Here is a 26,493-nt window from a genome sequence, read left to right on the forward strand (position 1 = left end):
GAACAAGACTATCCTGGATGCACTTACCTCAAGTCCCATTGAGGTAAGCAGGAATGCACTGAGGCCCTATTTCTCCAAGAAAACTTGGGAGATATGTTTTAAGAATACTTCCCAGTTAGCAATTACAGTACACACATTCAGCATTCATTTTTCTCTGCCCCCCCCCCCATTTTAAAGCATCACAAGCGCTTTCGGTGGCAAGGTATTTACTATCTATAGGCAGCAAGGAAAAGAAACCAATTTAGTTATGTCTATTTATTGATGGCTGACTAAATCTAATAGGTTACAGAGTAATGCTTATATGTTGATGTAATGAGCAAGTTAACCAAGCACACATCTGTACAGAGATATGGACAGGAAGCAATTTCGCATTTATGCCATTAAAATACAGCTTGAATAACCTGGTACCAGTCACACTACTTATGAAACATTCCAGAAGTTTTTTTTTTTTTTGGGGGGGGGGGGAGAGTTGGGGAGAAAAGGTCTGTTAAGTGGCTCTCATCAAAGTAGGTTGGTTATGAACACAGTACTAGCTAGGTTGGGTGTTCTCCGTACTGCAAGTGAAGAAAAGCCATCTATTCTGTAAAATATTTATAATTTATTTTCTGAATTAAATATTGTGCCTGCAGTAGTTGTTTGTGCACTGAAATGTTAAGTATTTATTACAAGCCCATACTTCAGAATGGAATATTGAATTCCATACTGGGACTATGTAGTTACATTTTTGGCCACATGGGGGAGTTGCTCCAACTGGCAAATACATTTTATAACACTAAGATACAAAACAAGCACTATTTGGCAGACACTATCTTTCAGATCATTGTTTTGCTATCATTCCCCACACCCAACTCCCAAAACCAATTTAAGGCTCTACAATGCAATCATTTTACAAGATCCACAAGTTCCCTTTTAAAAGTATTAAGTCAGTATGTTTCAACAATAAAGTCTCTTTAATATCCAGCACCACCTAAGCTTTCTCTTATCCCAAGCACTATACTTGAACCTAGAGCAGTTTGCAAAAATGGTGACTTTGGAGCTTGAGGGTGTATGGACACCCCAAAATTTTAAATCAAACTTAAAAACTAACAGGCAAATGCTTTAGAAGTCAGATCACAGTCACGTTAACAAGAAATTATTTGTTACAAAGTGCAAGCCTATTCAGGGAGGGAGATGGTTCTTAATTGTTTAACAAACCACCAGCTGACAACTGCTGAGGTGCAAGACAAAGCTCTTATTGTGAAACTGGGACAATAGGCAACAACTAAGGAAGCTGGCTACTGTGAAACATCACTAGCCATTGGATATATTGCTTGCAAGCATTTTTTGTTCTTTATTGCATCAAAATGTTCTAGCCATAGCTATGCCCAAGTTGCATATTTAGTCATGCTAGTCTCAGAAACAGTCACCTGTGATAACAGCACTGTGCAGCTTTTATTAAGTCACTTGGTTACAGTAATATGTTTAAAACCGACAGATTCTGAAGTGTAACAGATTCAGCATGAGCATTACACTACATATTTCTTTCACAAATATGTCAGAGCTGAATACAGCACTAGCCATCAATCCAGGAACAAATGCACTGGAATAGAAGAAATGCAACAAGATAGCTACACTGGAAAGACAACATTTTAGAAAAAGAGTGAACATGAAAAGGGCTCCCCTCTAGCTCCCCAAAGCATGTGTACAGTTGGATCTAACTATACAGCTCTACATCAGTTTTCTAGAAACTTAACAAAAACACTGGCCAATACAGTCTTTGGATATTTAGACAAAGGGGAGATAGTCAGTTTCCAGGATGAAGTCAGTCGCTTTCGTTGTCACCAGATTCTTTCCCCCCTTCTTTGTTCTTCCGTACTTCTTCAATATGCTTGTCCTGGTAAAGCAAGAGTTAAGATAGTGAGATAGAACCTGGTTCTTCAGGGGTTTTACTGCTACCAAGACTGTTTTGTTTCTATAAACACAATGCAAAGTCTGGACTAAAATAAAACTTACAATTTGCAGTTTCTGCGGAGCATATCCTGGGGTTTTACATAGTGATGCACTCAAGCAGATTGGCACCCTTATAGTTTAATGACTTGAGAAGCATGGTTTTCATCCCAACAGGTTAACTTTTAAGCTTCATGCAGCCAAAAAAAATCCACCCATCCAGTTTTTAAGTACCTCCAGCTCTGTGCAGTTCTCATTTATCAAACACATTCTTTAAACTCTACCACTAAATACCTATTCAACACAGTATTTAACACAGGGACAAAACAAAGAACTAACTGCAGCTATTTTGTTTTAGTCAAATGTTAGGGAAGTGGTTCTCAGTAGAAACCTGTATGTATTAACTGTCTATTTGTTGACTTGGTCTTACCTTATTGCTACTTAGGAAGTCCTGTGATTCCAATAGTTCATTCCCTCCAAAATTAAATAATTATGTACAATTTCTGAGCAGTTAGGTGTTAATTTTTATTTTTTTAACCAAGGTCTACTGTCCCTAGTTTGTTAATGTCACTGTTGGTCCAAGTTCATATTCCATTATTTTATAGAGAATCTTAAATACCAGACTTACTTTCTCTCTCAAGCGCTCCAGTTTAGCAGCCATTTGTGCTTCTCTGTTCTCTTTGATAGCTTCCATTTTGTGGGTCAACTTTTCCTCTGCCATTTTGCTGAAGTTGTTATTTTCTTCAATTGCCTTCTGCAGCACCTCTTTCTCGTGCTCTCGTTTTTCAGCTAGCTGCTTCAACACTTCAGCTTCATGGGACTAGAATATAGATCCATTCCATGTTTAGTTGAGAGTGGTCTGTATGCAATTACAGTTGTTGGGCTGTGTTAAGTATCATCTGAGTCATTGATAGTGGCCTCAGTCTACTAGCAGCTAAGCTAGTTCCAAATCAGGGCAGACATGGAATAGACAAGTGTGTCTCCCCTATTTGTCTTGGAATCTCTTTCTCCACTTCCAGTATACTTAAATTCAAACAGAACTGCAGCAATTCTATTTGAACTATTAATCTTTAACAATCCTCAATTTATTATAACTATTAAGGTGCTGTAACATCCAGTTTGAGGCATTTTTCATGGGCTACGGCATTCCTAATGGTAAATTCTAGAAACTGGCTACCATTTCAAGTATACACTTGTGCACAATGTAGTGTAGTATTTATTTATTAAGAACTAGAAAAATAATGTTTACCTTGCGCCTTTCTTCTGCTGCTTCTAGCTTCCTTTGAATTTCTTCCAGTGAGAGATCTTTTTTCTTTGGAGGAGAGAGGGGAAACTCTGGAACAGCTTCTTTTGAAGGAGGGCCAAGTATCAATTCAAATGCCTGTCCAGAAGCACGTTTTTCTAGTTCTTTCACCTGAATGTCTAGAAGAGACATTGTAAGTAATAGTTAGTATCCTTGAGCCACATCATGCTAACACACTTTTGCTTAAAAGTGCCTCAAGCTCAAGGAAGCAAATCAAATTTCAAGTCTGCATTTGCAGTACAAACTTTATAACCTGTTTGACTAGTTAATTGAGGCTCCCACTTCCCTCCGCATCATTAAGTAAGTGCTGTTTGAGGTCCCTGGAGGCCTATAATGGAATACAAAGTACCTCCACAAAGGCACAATCCCTATTTCCTTGAAAACAACAAATCCAGTTTAAAAGTGCCTTATGTTTTAATACAGGCATTTGCTAAATATTCACACTTAAGACCTGTACAGTTATCCTACCATCAATATTTGGGCACCTACAGCAAAATTTAGTTTCACACATAGTCAAACTACAATAAAAACACCATTTGAGGACAGTTATAGACATTTTAATAGTTGTCACAGGATGTAGGTATGAACCTTAGTTATATCGCACCTAACAAGAACACTATCATTCAAGCCTAGACGTCATCTGTGCTTTTCAGTATGTGTAATATAGCTGTAACACTGGCAGGTTAATGCTGATGCGATTGAAAAAATAATGCATTTTAATATACATTTTACTGATGTTTAAGTATTAAGTAACTTAGAATGCTTTTAATTTATTAAAAATGTATCTTGAGACATCATTACGTATATCTGGATTGCTCAGTTGGTAGAGCATGGTGCTGATAATGGTAAGGTTGCTGGTTTGACCCCTGTATGGGACAGCTGTATATTCCTTCATTGCAGGGGGTTGGACTAGATGATCCTCAGGGTCCCATGATTCTAATACAAGTATTAGTAGATAAAGTAGTACTTACCAGAAGAAGCCATGGCTGAAGTAGATTCCAAAATAATTTGCTGCAGGAACTTCAATAGGTGAGCACTAAGAAACATTAGATAGATAGTATCATTACGTAAGTGTTAGGACTTGAACTTCTCTATTCAGTATTTTCCTTCTACCAGTTTCTAGTCCTTATTTAGGTTTGGATGACATGCAAAATAACACATCTGGAAAAAAGAAACCAATCTGCTATACATAGTAAATATCTAGATTGATGTACTCTGAATTAAGTTATGTCCTCAGATCAGCCCCACCCCCAACACTAAGGATCCACCACTGTTAACTCATATTATTCAAAACTGTATTAAAAGAAATTAATCAAGATGCTACAACACAATAAAGCAGGGGCTGGTCCTGTGTCTCAAGCTAGGTGGTTATGAATAGCTTTCAAATTACATGTGTCCATTTCAAACATCCTGTTATTTATGTCTGGGATTAACAATTCTGTGCCCCAAGCTCTTAAGTAGATAGTGGGCAACCAAAAGTGCAAGTATTTTGTAAGAAGGTACACCAGATTTTCCTACCAGCTAGTCAAATGAAGGCACCTAAGGCTAGATAGATTGCTAGAGTGCAGGCTGCTTGGGCACCAAGAAGTTTGATAACAGCACCTGAGAATTCTATTACCTCCCTCTCCTACAGCTATATCCAAGGGTACCTAAAAGTAAGACACTATGGTTTGAAATTTATTTCCAGCAACGAATACTAATCCACTGGGCAGATGTGCTCCATCTGTCCCTTCAACCTTGATTAAAAGAAATCAAAGCCTTACATATATGCTACTAGATTCACTAAAACCCTCCCTCAGGAGCCTCAGAAAGATGACATATTTCCTTTTTATCTGCTAGCCTAGGATTGGTATGCGCCATTGTTCTTGCTACCTCGAGACACAAAGGGTAGCTCACTATAATCGAGATCTAGAACCGTTTGTGCTAAACCCAGTATTAACAAAGCAAGGCGGCATACATTAAATAAATCCGAGCCTTGCCCTAACCTTTCCCGCCCCTGACCTCTTAAGATAATATCTAATTAAATGTAGCACAATGGCACCCATATGTATGTTTGTATTCCCAGGCAAACAAAGCTCTTTTGCGGGGAGGAGGAGAAGAAATAAAACACGCACAATAGCAAAAAGCTGGGGTTCTTAAGGGGCACCTCTTCTGCGGTCAGGCTGAAAAACCAAAGGCTAGCAACAACGCCCAAGATCTGAAAGCAGGGGTGGGTGGTTTCGAAAAAAGCCCTCACTGGCTTTCTACTACATACTGTGGGGCGGGACCAGGAGAAAATACTCACAGCCAATAAGGATCAGAGATAATGCAAGATAGTGGAAGGGGGAAAAGATGGGGGAGGGGGGAGAGAAAATGAAGAGCGGCGCCTGCCTCGAAGCCCCGCCCACCCCACGCGCCATTCTAGAATCGCACCGAATTCAAACAGCCCGAGAGCGCGCGCGCGCGCTTCCACCCTCAGCAAAAAAAATAAAAAAAAAATTGAGGGGAGGGAAGAATATGAGCTATAACGGTAACATCCGGGCACCTGCTGCTCGCGCGTTCCTCCACCCTCCCGTATTCGGCGCGCCAAAACAATCCCGAGCGAGACGGCGTCACACACAAAAAAACCCGCCTCAGCCGCGAGCCGCTTGCCTCTTCGTCTATTTGGGCTCGGGGCTTCTTCTCGCTTTCCTCCCTCCTCTCTTCTCTTTCCCGCCCACTCCCACCTTTTTCCTGTGTCGCATTTTAGCCCCTCACGCCGCTTGAGGAACGCGCCTGCCGCCCCCTCCCTTTAATCCCCCTCGACGGGCGCGACAAGGTGGCGGCGGCAGCTTCGACAGCAACAGCGGCGCCGCCCCTTTCCCTCCAACAATAGACGGGCTACTCCTGTCAAGAAGAAAACCAGAGGACGGGGAAATGGGAGCGGGCGCCGCCAGTCCGTTCAGGAACTGGGGTGGGGGCGCGAGCGAACAATAGCCTCCGCGAGGAGAGCACGCGCCCCTTCTGCCTTCCTCACTCGCGGTCCTTTGTCCCCCGCTCCTACCCGCTGGTCACCACCGAGCCACCCACTCGCTTAAAAAGCAGCAGCAGCCCACTCAGGTGACAAAGCAACGGAGCCGTCTGAGACAAAAGCGGATTTTTCAGAGACCCCGCCCGAGAAACCCCCTTCGCCCCTCTTCCCCAACAACGCACTCCGCTGCCGCCCTACTAAACGAAGCCCCATTTGCCCCTCGCAGTGAAGGACCGACCGCTCGTTATCGCCGTTCCCGGCCCCGCCTCGGATTCAAACCAGCTTCTTATGCAACCCACCTGCTCCTGTCACTGCGGCGGCTACACACAGACTCAGCTCCTAACCGCCCAGCGCTCCCCACAAAAGCGGCAAACAAAGGCACGTGACCTACATCGGCCACGCCCCCTATTGGCTGAGAAAGGCGGCACGTGCCGCGCAGCGGGGAGGGGGAGAAAACGAGGGGAGCGTTCTCTTTCTCTCTAGCCCCTTCTATTGTGATGGCATGATGGGAAATGTAGTGCAGGGGAGTGTCTCTGGGTGCAATAAAAGTTTTTTGGTTTTTTTTAAGACGGGTGGATGGAGGCAATATATGGGAAATTGGCAGGCTCTTGGTTTCCTTCTCCAACTTCCGTGCAACCTTTGTGGGCGTCGCGGTCCATTCCTTGCCTGGGGCAACAGAAGAGTGTCCCTTTGTTCTCATTCTCCCTCCTGTCTCCGCTGCTTACATGTCAATCATTTGACCTTAGAATAGACAAAAACGCCCTCCCTCCACAAAAAAACCGAGGTCTAATCACACTCCCTTCTACTCAAAAAGGCCTTGCAGCCCCTGCATGTGGCCCTTTAACTCTCAAGCAAGCTTCACTGAGCTCAATGTAGCTTACTCTCTAATAAGATGTTTATGTAAGTTTCAACTTTCAACTCATGCCTCAACATGCTTACCTGAATTCACTGGGTCGTTGGACAATTTTTAAATTTATTTTGACTGTGTCAGAGCAACAATCACACCAGTCTTTAATTGAGCAGTTCCACCTCCTTTAGATGAAGTTATTTGGCACCTCACTTGATGATCAAGAGCTCATTTCGGTGGAATCTGGCCATATAACAGAATATAGGATGTCAAAATCTGCTAAAAGGAAGCTTTAAAATGTGGGTGAGGAACTTGTGGCCCTCTAGATGTTGAACTTCAACCACTGTCAACTTCAGCCAGCATAACCAATGGCCAGGGATGGTGGAACCCTGAGCCCAATGGCAACACCTGAAAGGCCACAGGTCACCTACACAGATTTAAACAAAAAGAAACCTCAAAATATACACGGCTTTATTGTTGGGGATTTTTTAAACACAAACATTAAAAGTACTTGCATTTCACATTTCTAACTCAAATGTAAAACTGGCATTGGCTTGACACTGTAACTTGCAACGTATGTACACCATGGGATTAAGGCAGTGTAACTGTGAACAACAGCCAAAGGTCCTGTGCCATCTTAAAGATTATTATGGTATAAACTCTGGGGGGGTTTTCTGGGAAACTAAAACCCAGTTGCAAAAAGCTTGTGCCACAATACAGTGGTACCTCGGGTTACATACACTTCAGGTTACAGACTCCGCTAACCCAGAAATAGTGCTTCAGGTTAAGAACTTTGCTTCAGGATGAGAACAGAAATTGTGCTCTGGTGGTGTGGCAGCAGCAGGAGGCCCCATTAGCTAAAGTGGTGCTTCAGGTTAAGAACAGTTTCAGGTTAAGTACGGACCTCCGGAACGAATTAAGTACTTAACCCAAGGTACCACTGTACTGTAGATGTGTTAGTCTTTAAGATGACCCAGCACAGTACTCTAAGATGCCTGCATTCTGGTTAAATCGTTCATACATCCCTTCTCAGGAACTGCAGTTCTGTGCAATATATAGCACATCTACCCTACATCTTTAAATTAAACCCATTTGGAAATTGTTTTAATTCACTGGTAGAAACCTAGCCATACACTATAGTTAGAAAAATAAGCATGTGCACACAGCTCAACCTAGTGTAAGGAAACAAACCACAGACTGGTTGGCTTAGTGTTAACATATGAACCAGCACTCATGGGTTCTTTTAATCACATACAAACAATGAGCAATCAAGGAGGTGGGGGGGGGGGTCACAAGTGCTGGTTTGCATGTAACATTAAACCAGCTGTGCCATGGTTTGCTTCTCTAGAAAGAGAGCAGCAAAGCAGAGTGCCCTTGAGCTGCACACACTGGCTAATTTCCCTAACCATGGTTCACAGCCAACATTATGCTTGAATGATGTCACTTTCACATCTTTTGAACAAAGAAGTCGGATACACATTAGCTCAGGAAGACTGCAGAGCCAATTCTAGCCCACTTCACGGAACTACAGTCCCCAGGATTCCTTACGAGAAATGGCAGTGAAACAGGCTTGAAGCTGATTTAAGTTTGTCACACAGCCAAGCCCCAGAATCTACATTTAGTTTGGAAATAGCTATTTTCTGCTTTTTTAAAACCTACGAACAACATTCTGACCATTTTCCTGATTGACGCTAAAGCAGCTTCTCCTGTGCTGTTTGTGTGCATGCGTTAACTGTATTCCCTAGAGAACCTCTGCCTCATTATTTTCCAGCAGGTGTCCTCGACATATTTGGAGGTCTGCAACAATAGGAAGTGAGTCTGTTTAGTCACACCCTGGAGGCTCTTTGCATATCGGCAGTTCCTCCATTTGGTACATTCTCTGATAGAAGTTCATAAATTACGGCTAATTCAGAGGAGTATTGTTAGAGTTCATTTACTAATGTTTGTAAAATGCTGGCAGATGCTTTAGTGGAAGCTGCTATAAAAATACTAATTATAAACTGAAAACCACTCACGTGTGTTACCATAAATTGTATGCTGTAACTTTAACGAGGATGAAATATACAAATTAGACATCAAATAATAAAATGCAACTGCTATATCAAAAATGTACAGTCCTCAACACGTATTTTGTTAATCTGTTAACTGATTTATTTTTATCTTTTTTCTGGCAGAAAAGAGAGACAGACCATGATACATCCAGAATTAAGGCATGTTTAAATCCCATTGATTTCAGTGGGGGAAAGTTCCCATTAAACTCACTGTGGCTCTAACTTCTAAGTGTGCACAGGATCAGCATATTTACTCCTTGCCTTACCTCCAAGGAGCTTCAAGATGTACATGGTTCTGCCCCCTCCATTTTTTATCTTCAAAGCAGCCCCATGAGGTAGATTAGGCTAAGAGACAGCGACTGACCCAAGGTTACCCAGTTAGCTTCATTGGGGTGGGGATTGGAATCCTGGTGTCTCAGGCATAGCAGTCAAATTTTCCCTTTTCTTGCGAGGAATTCTATTCGGATTAAGGGAATTTCCCTTTAAAAAAGGGAAACGTTGACAGCTATGGTCTCAGGTTGTTGTTTAACACTACATGGTACCTATATCAAGGCCTGTGCAGAGCGTGTCTGATTCCTGGGACAAGAGTCTTTCTAGAATAAAGTTATAAACTCAAACGAGTTTATAATTGGTCCCTGGTCCCATTTTTAAACATAGCACTGGGTGCTTGGGATTAATTCTGTTCACATGTAAATTTCTCATGCCACATACTTACCTAAACAGCAAGTCTATGCAGGTTACTCAGAAGTAAGTCCAACTATGCTCAGTGGAACTTGTCCCAAGTAAGTGTTGCAAAGGATGCAGCCCCAATTCCCTGCCCCTTCTCAAGAGTTTATCATAGAAACCGTTCCAAATGCCTCCTCTTTCTTCTCTGACTAGTTTTGTAGCCACAGGTGTGTGTGCCTTATCCCTGTTTATTGGTAGAATTAAAAGCATGCTGGCAGTATCTTATCTAATTGCTTACTAAGACCACATTATTATTATTTATTAAATTTGTATACCACAGGCAGTTTACAACATAAAAATACAAAATGAAAACACAAAATACTAAATAAAATAAAAACAGAAGCAAAACAAGCCAATAGCATCCCCTCCCACTGACACATAGAATGTTAATCAGCCTAACACCTGATTGAAGAGAAACGTTTTCACCTGGCACCTAAAGATATGTAATGAAGGTGCTGGGCGAGCCTCCTTGGGGAGAGAATTTCACAAATGGGGAGCCACTGTTTCTGTTATGTGGGGATGATTCCTCAACCCATTAAATCCCATTTTGAGACCATTTCTGGCTTGCCTCTGTCCCGTCCCAAATGTCGTAATTATCTGAAATAAATCATGCTTCAATTCATCTCAATATTGTAGGGGGTTGCTTTCTGCTGGGGTGACAACTTTGCAGGAAAAAATCCTACTAGTACACCACTATGCCTTCAGCAGCAGCATCATAAGCAAGAATTCACAGGTGAAAACTTTGCAGCACAGAGATAAGCTGAAACACTGGTTAATGCCTGTAGGGTTAAAGGGCTTTTAAATACATAGTTAAAGGTTGGTTTACAAATCTGACAACCTTATGGCTTAGAATTGCCTCAAAACAATAGTCTCTCTCTCCCTCCCCCCCCCCCCCCATATCCCAGGCTTGACAAAATGATCAGAGACAAAACACTAGTTGCTGAACACTCCCTTTAGAGCACTCGGGACAAATGTCCTATTTATTCAGTAGCTGGGCTGGATCCACAATTCACATAAGCCAAATGCTTGAACTGAAGCCCATTTAGTGCTGTCTGGGCTGTGGAATGGTAAGAGGACCGTAGATAAAGCATATACATAAATGATCTGTATGGGTTTTTATTGTTAAGCGATTCTGCCTTTTTCTCCATCTGTCCCCATCTCAGATATTGAATATCTACCTACCTAAGCACATGAGTGTGCACACTCAGGCACAGCACTCTCAAAGGTTTGGTTTCCTACTGGCAATGGATGGGTTTTTATGACCTTTTCATTTAAATCACAGTAAAAATCAATATACATGTCAAGGACAAATGACCATGGACTAACTGCACCAGTGGTGATAAAACCAAGCCCTTATTTTCTGAGCTCTTGCCTTACATTACCCATGGAATGAGCTACATCAATAGGACCCTGATGTGTTACGTATCTCTACTTTTAAAAAGCACAATGATTTCTGCACATGAATTTCTAGATTAGAGTGGGTTAATATTGTGACAAGCAACAATAGATCCTTCAAAACACACATTACCTTAAAGCTGGGTTGTTTTTTCTCCTCCCAATTGGATGTCTGTTTCCATGGAAACAAGCATCCGGCAGCCAAACATGGGTAGATTTTTCAGACTGAATAATCAGCAGTAGATGTTTTTTTCAAGCAGATGTTTACAACCCGAAGGACTCCGCGGTATTTTTGATGTGGTTCAGCTTCTTGACCCCTTGATGAAGATTTCTATGCTAGAAAGAACCATAATTAATTAAGTTCTGTGGTGTTTAACGTGCTGTGTTTGCAGTACAAACCCTCCCTAGTTCTACATGATGTTCGTCATTCTAAACCAGCCTTCACCAACTGGGGCTGATGGGAGTTGAAGTCCAAAATATGGGGGAGCACCAGGTTGGAAATGGGTGTTCTAAACATTCTGCTAAAGCAGGAATGGGAAATCTGGGGCCCCCGAAATGTTGTTGGACTAGAACTCTTAACTTTAACCACTTGTTGTGCCAGTTGAGGCTCATGGGAGTGGAATCCAACAACATCTGCAGGGCTACACATTCCCCAACTCTCGTCTATGAAAACAGCCGAGAGATTTTAAAAAAGAACTTATAGGATTAAAAAGTTTTCAGCACCAGTCAAAAAACACAGAGAGGGAGCTTATAGGATCTCTGAGGACTGAGCTCCATTAACTGCAGTGGTACTACTGACATCACCCTATCATTTGATACCCTTTAAATCAGCTTTTGCCAACCTGGTGCAACTCCCATCAACCCTTAGGCCCATTGACTGCAACAACATCTGTAGGACCACGGGTTCTCTATCTCTGGCCTATTGCTTGTCAGTTATTCCAGTGCCTTGACATTCATTGGCCAGAATGATGGACAGTGGAAATAAGTTTTTTGTTTTTTTTAGAAAGCTACTGGGCAGAATAGCCTTCACAATGTCCCTAAAAGCTACATGAGGCAAACGGTCTAGAGACTTACTTTTCCTGATTGCAAATTATAGGAAGTGAACTAGAATAACCTTGCAGGACCAGACCTTTACTGTTCCCCAGTGGCACAGGCTACAGCCCTGTATCCTACCTCTATTTTAGGAATGGGTGAATCAGTCCATTTCAGTATCTCATCTGTCCAATCTTAAGTTCAGTTTTTCATATTTCCACATCAGTTTGCACTTAAAAAAAAATTCTGGTGAAAATTCATCAGCGTTTTAGTGCAGCTTTTTCTGAATATACATGTGAGTACAATTTTGCTAAATATGCACATTTTGAAAGCAATTTTCCCTATAATAATGCATTTTGTATGTTATTTTCACTAATATGTGCATTTTTATGCATACTTTACCCCAGTTTATGTACTTTTAAAGACATCAGTTGACTAGAGAAAAACATGGCAAAATTTGGAGAAGTATGATTTTGAAGAATGATTGTCTTTCAGTTCTCATATTTTGGAAATTGCAAATTAGGTAGATTTGCCTTTAAATGTGAACCGAATCACATTTCTCCCCCATACCTACCGTCTACCCCAACTCAACAGATGTTAAATAAAATATAGATTTAGATTTCTTTCTTTTGACCCATCTGGGAAAATTATAAAGTTTGGAGGCATCAAGAAGACCCTCACAACTTCTCGTGACAGTTTAACTAACTAACTAACTAACTAACTAACTAACTAACTAACTAACTCTCTCTAACTCTCTCTCTCTCTCTCTCTTCAGATAGTCTAGAATTAAAATTGCATTATTATTAATTGTGATGTTGATGAACAAGACAGGAGGGGGTACAAATAACCAAAATAGCCCTTCAACTGCATTGTCCAATAGCAAGTGAGATAATTATGCAGCTCACAGAGAAGCAGAAGGGCTTTTATTTTTGATCAAGGTAAAAATATCTATAGAGAACAAAATTAATCTGTGAGTGAGAGGAGGGTGTGCATGTGTGAGAGACAGAGAAAATGTGCAAAGCTGTTTAAGCATCCAAGCTGCATTTTTCCTACCAGCAGCAAACCTGTGTCTAGTCTTTTTGATATTGCAAGCCACATATTCAAATAGATTTAATATTAGATTTGCCAAGTCAGAACCATCCTAGACCCTGAGATTTCAGAGCCCAAACCTGAGACCTAAGGGTGGCCCCTGGTGATGACACAGGGGCAGGCCCTGGATATAGAGGTTGTTGTTGTTATATTTTCTATACCATCCTTCATCGAAACAGCACAGGGTGGTTTACAATATAAAAAAACCAAAATGCATACCATAGTAACAAACAAAAACAATAACTCTCCCTCCCCCCCCGCCCATACAGTTTCAAAGCAATAGCTTGGCACCAGGTCCGTACAGATGTGAGAGCAGTCGGGTACACATACCCCAGGCCTCAGAGGGCTAAGCTGGCTAGGGGTGGTGCTTAAGGACCTGCCGAACTTACGCTGTCTTGCCAACAACAGAACTCCCACCCTGGGCCTCAGACAAGCTCTGCACTAGCCTGACAGGCAGCTCTCCAGCCAGCGGAACAGCGGGCGAAGGCAACAGGCCAATAGCTGTGGCAGGTGGCCTGAGGCCAAAGCATTGATCTGCCGCACCACCTGCTCTGCCACCTGAAGCAAGGGGCTCCCTTTGTTACAGTTATCCAACCCGTACCCTCTTTACGGGGCTGACACAGGAATAGCAGAGATAGCTGCCCCGACACATCGAGTTGGGCCTAAAAACCGAGACTTAGTGCTTATGCAGATTGTAAAAAATGGTCGAACCTTCACTTTAGCACTTTGAACTAGTTCTAATCTACCACCAGCAGTGTCATGGTTACATGTGATGTGTATGTGTTTGATAGAGAACGGGGTGCACATAGTTTAATTATGACAAGATGTGGGGACAGCCACCAACTCGGCTTTAAAAGGGGATTAGTCAGCTTTGTGGAGTATAAGACTATCAGCGGCCTCTAGGCATGATAGTTCATATGCTATCTTTGAATGCCAGTCACTTGGAAACAACAGCCAGATGCTCTCACATCCTGCTTGTAGGCTTCCCATAGGCACTTGCTTGGCTACTGTGGGATGCAGAGATGCTGGGCTAGATGGGCCTCTGGCCTGATCCAGCAGGGGTCTTCTTGTGCTCATAATTACTGAAAACCCTGGGAGAGAGGCGGTGCATGTCCCACACAGGACGAAAAATACAAACAGGAAAGGTTCATAAAATAGTTGGGCCTTGCTGCAAGAGATGGAAGGGAATTAATTCTCACTACACCCCTTCCCCTACCTCTTCTAAAAGGGCTTTGTGGCAGTGTCTTTGCTTGAGTGGTATTGATGGGGACAGCTCAGCTACGAAAAGGTGGATTAAATCTGTGAAGGATGTCACAGTAACATAGTACGGGCATGAAGCAGGAAAGCTGCAGGGCTGGCGTTAGGGGCAGCCAAGGCTCCTTCCTCATCAGAAGACATACTGCTGACCTCTGGTGGCCCTGCAGCCTTGCTGTTTTCCCATCTCCTTTGCTGCCACTTCCTGCTCACTTCACCTGCCCTCCCCAAATAAATGAGCAGTGACAGGAGTGAGAAGGTTCAGCAGCCTCTGCTTGCCTCCCCCACCGTCCTGGGCCCACAGAAAGAGGGCAAGTAGTGGAGGAGAAGCCTATTCAGGGAGGGGGACATAAATGGTATCCTCCTCAAGGTTATTCCCCACCCCAATCTGGAACCAGCACTGGTAGCTTGTGTCCTTATGATCAGCAATGTGGCAGGAATGGTCTTTGGACCAATAATGTTTGTATAACTGCTTTGCAGTCAGTACTCCTAACTGGAACAACCTTGTTAGCTGGAGAAAGACGCTGCCTTCCCCCAGAACAACATATACATGGTTTAAGCACCAGGGAAATGCCTGATTCATGAACTGGAAGCATCTTATTAATGGAATATTCCTGGATCTTACGCAACAAATGAGTAACAACTATGCAATCGACTGAATGTCTGGGAAGTAGGTGTTTAAAGTGGCAAGAAGAAATGCACATCACACTCTCCAACAACCTCCACTTTGTGACATGCTTTTGCTAAACACACATTGATGCAGAGTCATTGTAACGTGGTAGTTAAGGGTGTCAGACTAGCACCTGGGAAACCAGGGTTCATATCCTCAGTCTGTTATCAAGCTCGCTGGGAGCCTTTGGATCCATCTCAGTGTTTCAGCCTAACCTACTTCACAGGGCTGTTCCTCGGAGGAAAGGCAGGATAGAAATGTAATAAATACATCAACAGTATTTGAATAGTAAAGAACAGGGGTGGGAAACAGCCCACAGTAGTTAAATCAGAGATGGGAAACAAAAGACTGTTCAGGCCTCACTGTCTGGCCCCCAGGACACCCAAAGAGCCACAACTCCTCCCCAGGCCTCCCCCTAGGCCAATATGGAGTAAAATGCAAATATCCAAACATATTATTTCTTATATTTTTTATTCAAAGTCATTAGAAACACAGTTCCTCAAGGTGTTGCGGCTTACACCTCTTCCTTAGAGGTATCTCGCCATTCTTGAGCAAGCTTTGCTACTTGTGCATTGCCAAAGAAGAGGAAATAAATCACCAGAAAACAAGACAAAGGAAGACACAGATTTGCATAAGTTATTTTCACCAATATATTCACTTTTATGCATGCTTTCCTCTAATATAAAACCTTTGTTGTAAACAGTTTAGTTGGAGAACAGTATCACAAAATTAAGAGAAGTGCTAATTTCAGAGGATGGTGTGTTTAGGTTCTCACATTGTCTTGGGAAGTGTGAATTATGTAAGTTCACCTTTAAATGAGAACTGAATTGAATTTCTTCCCCAACCTTAGCTTAGAGGTGTGGGAGGGGGCTGGAAGAGCTGAATGAACTACTGTATTGGCCTGAATTCGCATAAGGCAATTTTGTATGTTTGTAAGAGCTTAGTGCTCTTAAGGGTCTGTCTTAGATCCCCCTGATCTAAGTGCCTGTTTCCCCATGCCAAATTGAATTAATCTGTATAAAAGCCAGCCCCCTATCCACATACAGCATATATTCGCTTCTGTGCTTTGTCGCAGCGATGGCTGAAGGAAAAAATGCAGCTTGTAGGGCAGCTGTTCAGGGACATATCAGTCCCTTAAGAAGAAGATTTATGTAATCACAGAACCTTCCCAGATTCATAGAGGACCACCTCCTGCTTCTGCCATATATGGTGTGCTTATGTAAACCCCAACATTTGCTTGACTGTTATGTTCAGGATGCCTATATTAAAGATGGATAGCTGCTTCTCCCCCAGTCTTCAGATCACCTCTGCCTTCGCCTCCATGTATCATTGCCTCCATCGAGTCCCATGAAATTTCTAGGCCAAGTGTAGAAAACAACTGTTTTGGGTCCCAAAATAACCAATCTGCTCATTGTACACCAGGCTTCTGCTCTCTAATAACCAAACAGCTGCTGTGAGGAGGGGGATTTCTCTCCCCCTCAGCCTGCATCATAGCTGACATGAAATGCACTAATTGGATTTCAAAAGTGTCAGGAACAGCTCCCTCACCTTGGATCTAGAGCAAAGACAATGTGATTCTTGACAACCCGCAGCATAGCGATGCAATGCGGAAGAACCATAAAATATTCAACACATACAGAAAAAAGAGAGAGAGTGTTCCAATCAGATATTTGCTTTTGCTCTTTGAAACTGAAATAGAATGAACTAAAAGCATTGGGTGAAGCACTAATTATTCCCCAGTCTCTAATTAGTCTTTGGGATTCAACAAAGTAGGCTCAGGCATAACAGAAGCAGCAATATCCTTTGTATTATTAACACCACCTTGCGATGAGATGGTTAAACGTACACCTATGATACAAGAAACCAGGGCCTCAGTGGGAGGAGTTCTTACATGGAATCCCTCTTAGGTGGCTTGTCCTTTGTAAGCAAGATCATTTGCAGTATTGATCGGTGGTGGTGGGAATTAGCTACTGATCCTACTGCTTTGATTAAAACGAGAAACCATAAACTGCTTGGCTTCTGATTAGCAAAGCAGTTGTTCGGGAGGTCAAAACCCTGCAAACAGACCACAGCATCCATCTCTTACTAGGAGTAAGCCATTCACTGCATGGCAGAAATATACTGCTAACAAGAGCCATTGAGTGAAAGGTAATGGGGCAACAAAGAAAAATAATAAGTACAAAATGAGCTGGATCTTGCAGACAAAAAGTCACTCTGTAAACTCAGGCTTGTATTCAGTGAAGTTCTACTCAGAGCAGACCTACTGCATTTAACAGATCCAAATCAGCATTGCCCATTAACTTCAATGGGTCTACTGTGAGTAGGAATAACACTGGACACAGCATTCAGTTCTAAGATATAAAATGTATGCTATATAAGTCTTTTTTAAGTGCCGCAGTTATCAGGCTATACACATAAGATTTTGGGATAGAAACAACAACAGGTGCTCCCTCTTTTTAATAACATAAAAATTGCTGTTACTGCAGTCTGTCCCTAAAAGAAGTTCTTGGTGGCTTGAAGCAGAGGTGGATTTAGGGGAGCGCGACTGATTCGGGCAAACTAGGTGCAGAGCCTCAGGGACACTGCAGTGGGCACTGCAACTATGATTTCAAATGGAGCACAAGGGGGGCGTTGGATTCTGGTGTTGCCCAGAGCGCCGCTTAAATTTGAGCCGCAAAGTCCACCATTGCTTAAAAATGCTTCCTTAATGGTTCTTGGTACCCAGTTGCTACTGGCTAGCTGCTGGACATCCCTATCAGACAGGATGTGAACTAAGGGTATGTTCACATTAGCAATTTGAAACTGTGAGGTGGTTTGCCTTCTGATGTATTTTTGACATCACTTTCTCCTGATGCTGTTCACACCAGAGTGGGGATGTCCTCACCAGTGGCGTAGCGTGGGTTGTCAGCACCCAGGGCAAGGCAAGTAATTTGCGCTCCCTACCCGTGGATTTTAGCACTCGAGTACAAGCGCCCCCCCCAGATGTTGCGGCCGGCCCCCTTGCACCCCCACGTTGCGCCACTGGTCCTCACCAGAGGATTTCTTTCCCTGTGCTGAACCCCAATTCAATTATGTTTTCATCTGCACATGTGCTGTCATCTGTGCATGTGCAAAAACTGCCTGAATTGTTCTCACCACAATGGAGCCATGACTTTGGTTTTTGAATCACATGGAAGTTTAAAAAAAGATATATATATATATTTAAAGAGTGCATCACAGAGGAATATTTCTCTTAAAGCCACTAGATTCAGATGGATTGTGGTTAACGGCGTGTGATTGTGGTTAACCTCGATTAAAAAAATAGTGGTGGGAGCATGCTGGAGCTGCAGTAAACAATAATTAGAACATACTCTAAGACTAGCCGCTCTGTGTAGGTACGTCAAGAAAGCTGGGAGTTGGCATGTAGCCAGAGAAAGAACGGAGAGTTTGGGTTATGCAGTTGCCTTTGTGGTTTCCAGGGTGTGCCATTTCCTTTTGGAGAAATCTATAAAGCATCAAGATGGCTTCATCTGTACTCTCCTATGCTCAATTAGCATAATGCAAATAAGGAAATGTTGTGGGGGGAGAAAAACACCCTGTAAATCTCCAATACTTTCTTACAGGGAAATTGTACTTGAAAATTCCTACCACTGAAGAAAATAGAAAACTTCAGCTGTATGTTGCAGCCTGTGGTGTTGAAGGTTAGTGGGCTAAAATAAAAGACCCTTTTCTTTTCTCTCTCTCAACATGGTGTTCTCTATTAACCCTACACAGCTTACCTCCTGGCAGAGTTAGGGCTGCAGCGAAATTGGGGTCACCAGCTGCTTAGTGGCACAATTTAGTGTGCTCATTACATTAGTGATCTAAGCTTCATATGTTTTGGGTCTGCTGTATCTCTGGGAACACCTCTTCCTTTACCAGTCTTCTAGTTCTCAATGGGAGGCTCTGTTATGTGAAGACTTCAGAGAGAAAGAGAGAAAAAGAGAGAGACAGAACGGTCTCTCGCTTTCACTTTTTGTTTTCAGGAGGGTGAATTCTGAGGGCAGGAGACAAAACTCGCCCACAATGGCCCTTTAAAACAGGGGTGGGGGACCATATTTGGCCCCTGGGTCAGGTCCTTATCCCTCTGTTTCCTGTGGGCCAGGTTTGATGTCACAATGATGTCATGTGACCTGTTTTTGCCAGGTCGGCTGATTGTCAGATCTTGCACTGTGCTGTGCAAGTCAGTCACGTCTTAACTGCAGCTGACATCATGTAAGAACATAAGAATTTGCATTATACTGAGTTAGATCATTGGTCCATATAGCTCAGTATTGGCTACACTATTCTTCAACTTTGGGTCCCCAGATATTGTTGAATACAACTCCCATATTCCCCAGCCCATGGCAGGGATGATGGGAATTGTAGCCCAACAACATCTGGGGATCCAAGCTTACAGAACAACAGTGTTTCACTGAGAATTTCTCCTAATATAGACTTTTCCATGCAATTTCCCCTGATGCATACTTTTCTCGAAGCAATTGCCCAATATGTTGCTTTTATGTATTTTCCACAAATTTATGAATTATGTACACTTTACCCCAATATATGTATTTTTATATACATTACTTTGTTGGAGAACTACACTGCAAAATTTGGAGAAGAGTGAATTTCAAAGGATGGCTGTGTTTCAGTTGCTTATTGTTTCGGAAAGGGCAAAATAGGTAGGTTCACCTTTAAATGAGACCAAAATCAAATTTATCCACCATCCCTAACAGAGGTAAGTCTGTGGGTGGAGACTAAAATTCTCCTATGAATGCCTTCTCATTGCAGTGTCAGAAAGCTCTGCTGACAAAGCTCCTCCAACAATGCTCCCGCAGTAGTAGCAGCTGAAAAAAGATCATGTTGAGTGCAGATCAGGGCAGGCCTTGGATCATTCAAACAAGGGAGACAAGCTGTGCTAGCCTTGGACCTGGTGCCATTATATTCCCAATAACTGAAATCTATTAAGGTAGGTGTGGGTGTAAAGCAGAGTATAAGTATTTTAAATAAATATAAAATCAAGGCATCAAGGCTCTTATTCACATAGTTAAGGAAAGCATTAGAACAAGCACAGTATCATCTGCATTAAAAATGTATCCATATACAAAAAGGAGAAATGTCATATCTATAATTCCTTTATCAGCAGCTACAAATCTTCATGCTACAGATTTGTCCTTTTTTGCAGCATCAAATAAACTGTTATTTTCAATGGGACTGCGTAGCACTAAATGAATACAAGGTCCTCATTTTAACAAAAAGCAGATTTCTTTCTTCCCTAGCTAGTGCCTCCAAACAGTTTATTTTTGGAAGCTGTTAAACACACTCAACTGTCCCTTCCCCAGCTCTTTCCTGTATAGATAGCCTCTTCTAAGAGTCACACATTTACAGCTCCAATAACGATTTTTATTCTTTTAAACTACCCTCTCCACCAATTAAAAGCTGCTTCAGAATGTGCTGGTGTTGCAGTCTCCACAATAAATCCATTTCTGTATAGCCATCATTTCCACCCTATCTTCTTTTATCTCCATCTCACATCGCATGGGAAGAAGATATGCAGGGGCGCTTCTGGCCTGTGCCAGTAAGGAGGGCTTTTAGCATCTCTGTTGGAGGCATCGTCTAATCTAATGCATCATTATAACAAACACAGCTGGGGAACGCTAATGCTTGCATATTGTGCACCACACAGTACTTTGTTCTTCTTGTTTTGTGTTGCATGCCACAGACAAAATAGCACTGAAATATTGTTAGCGGCCAGTTGAGTTAGCTTCGAGACTCACCTCTTGAATTCACATTGATCGCTCCTCACATACATGTGCAGGCATTGACACATGTGAAGAGTCCCTAGGTGGAACTCCCACTGACCGGAGTCTGGGCTTTCCCCAGCCTGCATTGGCCCTACCCTGGGGCTTCCCACCTGACATGTGCCCCTGGGCGAGGGTGCATGCCCCAGTGGAGAGCTGCCCACTCACCCAGGACCCACTGGTGCACGCCCTCATGCTGTGTGGCCAAGGAGAGGCGACGGGGGAAGGGCTGCATTTGGTGTTTTAGTCTGCTCTCTGCCAGTTTCCTCCTAGGCCTTCTGCAGCTGCAGCTTTGGTGTTGCTGGGACACCGCCAAGCCTGTCAAGGAGTGCCAGCCACTGGTCCCACCGGGAGCTCGCCAAGCTGAGAGGACAAACGCAGAGACTGACAAGCAGGCAACCTTCATGAGGAGCGGCCACTGCAGGGGTGCAGCAAAGTCTGCCTGTTGCCTCCCATACGGCACCCGCAAGGAGGTTGTGGGGGGAATCCTTGCCTTGCCCTGGGCACTGCCAATGCATGTTATGCCACTGCTGCTGCCCATCAGTATAAACAATAATGAGCTGGATAGGTCAATGGTCTGAGTCAGTATAAGTCAGCTTCCTCTGTTCCTATGATGCCTTGGTCCAGGCATGGCCAAACTTGGCCCTCCAGATATTTTGGGACTACAACTCCCATCATCCCTAGTTAACAGGACCAGTGGTCAGGGATAATGGGAACTGTAGTTCCAAAACATCTGGAGGGCCAAGTTTGGCCACGCCTGCCTTAGTCCATAGGTGAAGTCTTTAACATGTGCATATGTAGGTTGAACTAACAGTGATAATGGCTCAACCGGATTTGTGGTGGTGGTCTTGACTGTGGCAACCAAATAAGATGATTTTTTTTTTAGATGAGCCAATAAAATGTAGTAAGTGGATACCCAAGTCTTAGCTAGAAATGTCTGATGTGGTAACATAAAGGCAACCTGGGGGAAATATGGATGAGTGAAAGCAGAATAGTTAGACCTTTAATACAGGTACTCTAATATATTTACAGTGATTTAATTGTTAACAATTAGAAACAGAAAACCAGGTAGCATTCCATCTGTTTCTAATTAGTAACAGAAGAATTGGTTATTGTTAAAAGGAAGAAATCAAACGCAAGGATACCAAATGAGTAACACCTAGTGCAGTACTTTGTGGGAAAGTAGGAGATATTACTGAATCACTGGAATTCATATTGTTATAAAATCTTTTTCAACTTATTATTATTATTAAAAATTATCCCAAGGTCCCAGAGCAGGTTACAACAATTAAAACACAACATTAAAAACAGGGTTTTTGGCTATCCCTTAAGTATTCCTTTATTTTATGTGTATCTTTGTGTTATCTGTAAACAGCAGTGTTTTAAAAACGGACCCATACACTTCTGGGTCTTTTCATTGCTCAAGCAACTGTCGCAGACACTATACATCCTGAAAGTGTGATCGCATATATAGGGTTGCCATATTTTGAAGAGCAAAAAAAGAGGACACATTTGCCGGCCCCTGGGGTGGGGAGGAGGTGCAGGAGCAGGCACATTCTACAATGTCCCTTCAAAATATAAAAAATCAAGGACCTGCTCCTTTCCTGCATCATGTAAAACTCACACAATATATATATGTTTTGCACTTGGTCATCTAGTACTGTGTATGCAAAATAAAAAGTAGCCCACTCACACACACACACCCCAGACATTTTGGAAAATTCAAAAAACCCACCCGGACAGAAATTTTACTCCTGAGAAAGAGCACATGTCCCGGAAAAAAGAGGACAATGGCAACCCCCTGTTATAACATCATGAGCACAAATAATAATGAACACTCAATAAAAAGGACGTTTGGAGGAGCCCAATGCGAAGGGGTTTGTTGTCTTACCAGAATATGAAACAGCTGGCCACAATAGGGTACACGTTAGTCCTTTTGGCTTACACATTCAGCAGGAGGAAACTGATACCTGGCACTGTCCGTTTGGGGCCATCCCATGCCATCTGATCTGCTGGGCACAGTCTTCCGCCACCATCTTTCAGCCTCCTCCCCTGCATCTGCTGTCTGTCTCTATGGCAACGGGGGCAAAGGCCTCATCCACTGGGCTCTGCAGCTAGGCCTCAGCCTCCAACTTGCACAATGTTTTCCTCTCAGATCAGCGTTTGCTAGTCTCTTATCAGCAGATGGCCAGAAGCAGAGCAGGTCACTTTATGGAATGCCTAGTCTAATTTCCATTTAAAAAAAAAAAAGCAAAAGGGAGGGAGATTAAAATGAAGGGACTTCCTTTTCCTCTCTGTCTATAATTTGACAGCGCTGGTCGAATCCATGTGCTGACCCAGCTAAAGTCGAGGTCGGCCAGGAATTGAAATGCTGGCCTCTTCATCCTGGCCCAGTCACCTTGTTTTGCTCAAAGATACAGTCAGGGAAGCACAATGGAGCTGTTCAAAATGTTTGCTGAACAGGAATGGGGATTTTTCAAGGGGCTGAGCTGTATTGCTGCCAGGAAGTAGAAAGGAATCACTTCCAGCGGAAACTAATTGCAGGATTGTTCCACGACGTTTTGCTGCCAGGAAGAGAAGGACAATAAGGCAGCTCCCTCCCATTCACTCATCAAAAGCTGGACAGGCTAGTAGTGCTTGAATGTTAAGACAACACTCCACTAGCTTAGGTGGTGCATGGCCGCTCATATGACTTATTTGTTTTATTTATAGTGCCCTACAAATTTCTGCCACTTCCTTCTAGTACCTTCAAACAATTCGCCACCGGTCCCTGCCTCCCACCACCTGCCCCTGAGGCAGATGCCTCATTCTGCCTAATGGTAGGGCCAGCCCTTACTAGTTGTGAAATAATCTGGGAGACTGAGGGTCACTCTCAAAGCAGCACTAAGTAACATGTTCTGTCAGCACAAGGATGTTACCTTGTGCAATGGAACTGTCTCCCCTCTTCTCTCACCACATGTACCCCTAAATCTGTTATGGGGATAGGGCACAATGTGCATTATAGTTTGAATTCCATGGAATTTAAATTATAATACACCATATAATAAATAAAAGCAGCAATAAAAATACAATTAAAAACCATGCAGCATCAAGCACAGGGCACTACAATTGCGACAGTAGGCAGAAAAACCATGAAGTGGTCTGCCAAGACCCTCAGCAATTTTCATGTGTTCCATGGGGGAGAAAGTTTGGGAACCACTGAACTTGAGGAAGGTACCACATTTTCCCAGCAGCATTATTTTTTAGTTTGAAGACTGGGAAAATGCAATTTGCCTGTGCCACATGTTTCTGGGGATCCGAAACCCCAGGTTGTACAACTCTGTACAGAACATCATTTTTAATTGCTGTGTTGCTTTAATGGATTTGTGTTATTGTCTCTTAATTATGGATGTTTATGTTTTAATGTTTTCATGGGATTGTTTTATTGTTTATTTTAATTATGGATGTTTTAATGTTTGTGTAATTGTCTTTTATGCTTTGTAAACCAATTGGAAGTCTATTTTGGCATTGGTATGAAAAGTAGTAGTAATGGAAGTAATAATAATAGTGATAATTCCCTGTGCAAACAATTATCTGCAAAGACTCAAAAGTCCTTTGTTAAGCATGCATTTTATTTAAAGTTTTATTTTGTATATTACTTTGTGCACTCTAGAAGCATTCTAGAAATCTAAATCTAAAAACTCTAAATACACTTTTCTATGGGGCGGGATTGAGAGACAGACAAAAATGCCAGGGGGGAAAGGAGCACAAGTACTTTGTCCACTGGTCGTCATCTGGAGGAATATTGGGAGCTACCTTATAGAGAGTCAGACTGTTGGTCACTCTAGTGTAGAATTGCCTACGCTGACTGGCAGCTGCTCTCCAGGGTTTCAGACAGGGGTCTCTCCTTGGAGATGCCAGGGATTGGACATGGGACCTCCTGCATGCAAAGCAGATGTTCTGCCACTTTGCTACAGCTCTTCCTTTGTATGATCGCTGAGCGCCTTACTTCCCAGTCTAAGGTTGCTCACTGTTGTAGGAGCATTACAATTCTCTCCCTCCTTTTTAAAGAGAGTTAAGAAAGACAACGATTAATCAGGGTCAGCTTCAGGAACCCAGGCCCTGGCCTTGGCTAATGAACCTTCCTCAGCCAATGTGGGAGGGCAGAAGTGAGACACAGAAACAGATCGCCTCAAACATATCTGTTCAGATGACTTGTGTGAGTTTTTTCCAGGGGTCAAGTTCAATAAGATTACTAGACACACACATCCCTGCTTGGGGGTGGTAGAGAGAAAGGACGTGTTGTGAGGGCACCACCACCCTCCCAAAAGCAAGCAGATTTAGCATATTAAGACATTCATGTCTTGTTGATGCTGTCAGATTTCACTTGAAAACCAAAGTTCTGCTCAGCTGCCGTCAAAGCCTTTGAAGTCCACAAGGGCTGAGAACTGATGCTGCTCTCTAAAGATAAGACAGGGCTTTTTAAAATGTATTCCTTTTCTGAGGCAATTGGTATCTTAAAGACAACCATGCAGGGAATTCCAATAGGGATGGTTGGCTATTCCCATCCATTCATCTCCTCTTACAGCTGTACTTGGAATATATATATATTTTAAAACAGAAATAATTTGTACAACAGCAGTTTGGAGGACTAGGTATTAGTATTCACACCACCTTCATCTGAGAGTGCTGGAGGAAGGATTTTCTTTGACCCAATCCCACAATTCTGCACATACGTATGAATCTGTATAGGGGACCTTTTTAAGGTGTGTACTGTACCCCACTTCCCCCAAAAAGGAAGCCCTTGCCAGTGCAGCCAGGGGGACTTGTAACGTAGACTGTAAAATAAAATAAAATAAATTTTATCAGGAACAGATGGCTCGTTATTCAACACTGAGAGTGGTGGAGGCCACACCGTAAAAGGAGATTGCATTTTCTTGCGCTGTTAGAAAAACTGATTAAGTCAGACTGATTTGGATCATCTTATTTGTCCCATATGTAAAGTTGAGGTATGCCTCAAAATAGCCATTGGTATTCGGGTTCTGATTATCTTCTAAGATAATCAGTTTGAGAATATAGTCTTATATTTATACTTACTTTTCTTATTTTGTGTTTGTTTCTAGATATACAGGAATGTTTAACTAATCCTTTCCCATGATTTTTGCATATGGATTTTGAAATTAGCTATTGCAATTGCTTGTATTTGTAACCTTGTACATGATCAATTCAGATTTTTTTTAATTAAAGCCTGAAATTTCCCCCCTCTTTCTCTTTGTTTTCTGTACATTTTAAACTAATAAAGTTTTTAAAAAGAAGAAAGGAGATAATAACTAAAATTATCAGGTAATGGGAGCACCTTTCCTGTCAAGCTGAGTTGCCATCCTATATACCAGCTGTGGGTAACTTCTGGCCTGCAGATATAATTAGCCTG

The 26,493-nt window shown here is 42.6% G+C and overlaps 1 protein-coding gene across 8 annotated transcripts; it reads right to left on the minus strand.

Moving 5' to 3' along the window:
• Nucleotides 1–240: 240 nt before the first annotated feature.
• STMN1 (stathmin 1) lies at nt 241–23,921 on the minus strand (the record flags this gene model as incomplete). 8 transcript variants are annotated; one of them, XM_083453403.1, is made up of 6 exons in its annotated part: nt 241–1,873; nt 2,555–2,746; nt 3,176–3,348; nt 4,201–4,265; nt 11,371–11,573; nt 22,975–23,921. In XM_083453403.1, the coding sequence occupies 4 exons, from the start codon at nt 4,211–4,213 to the stop codon at nt 1,802–1,804; spliced, it is 450 nt and encodes a 149-aa protein (XP_083309529.1). In that variant the 3' UTR covers nt 241–1,801. The 8 variants fall into 8 exon arrangements, with proteins under 8 accessions (XP_083309529.1, XP_083309527.1, XP_083309526.1 ...); XM_083453401.1 differs by lacking the exon at nt 11,371–11,573 and having other exon boundaries at nt 23,054–23,097; XM_083453400.1 differs by lacking the exons at nt 11,371–11,573; nt 22,975–23,921 and adding an exon at nt 6,518–6,933.
• Between the last annotated feature and the right edge of the window lie 2,572 nt (nt 23,922–26,493).

Source organism: Podarcis tiliguerta, assembly GCF_965153285.1.
Source record: "Podarcis tiliguerta genome assembly, chromosome: 8".
Taxonomy (NCBI): Eukaryota; Metazoa; Chordata; class Lepidosauria; order Squamata; family Lacertidae; genus Podarcis; species Podarcis tiliguerta.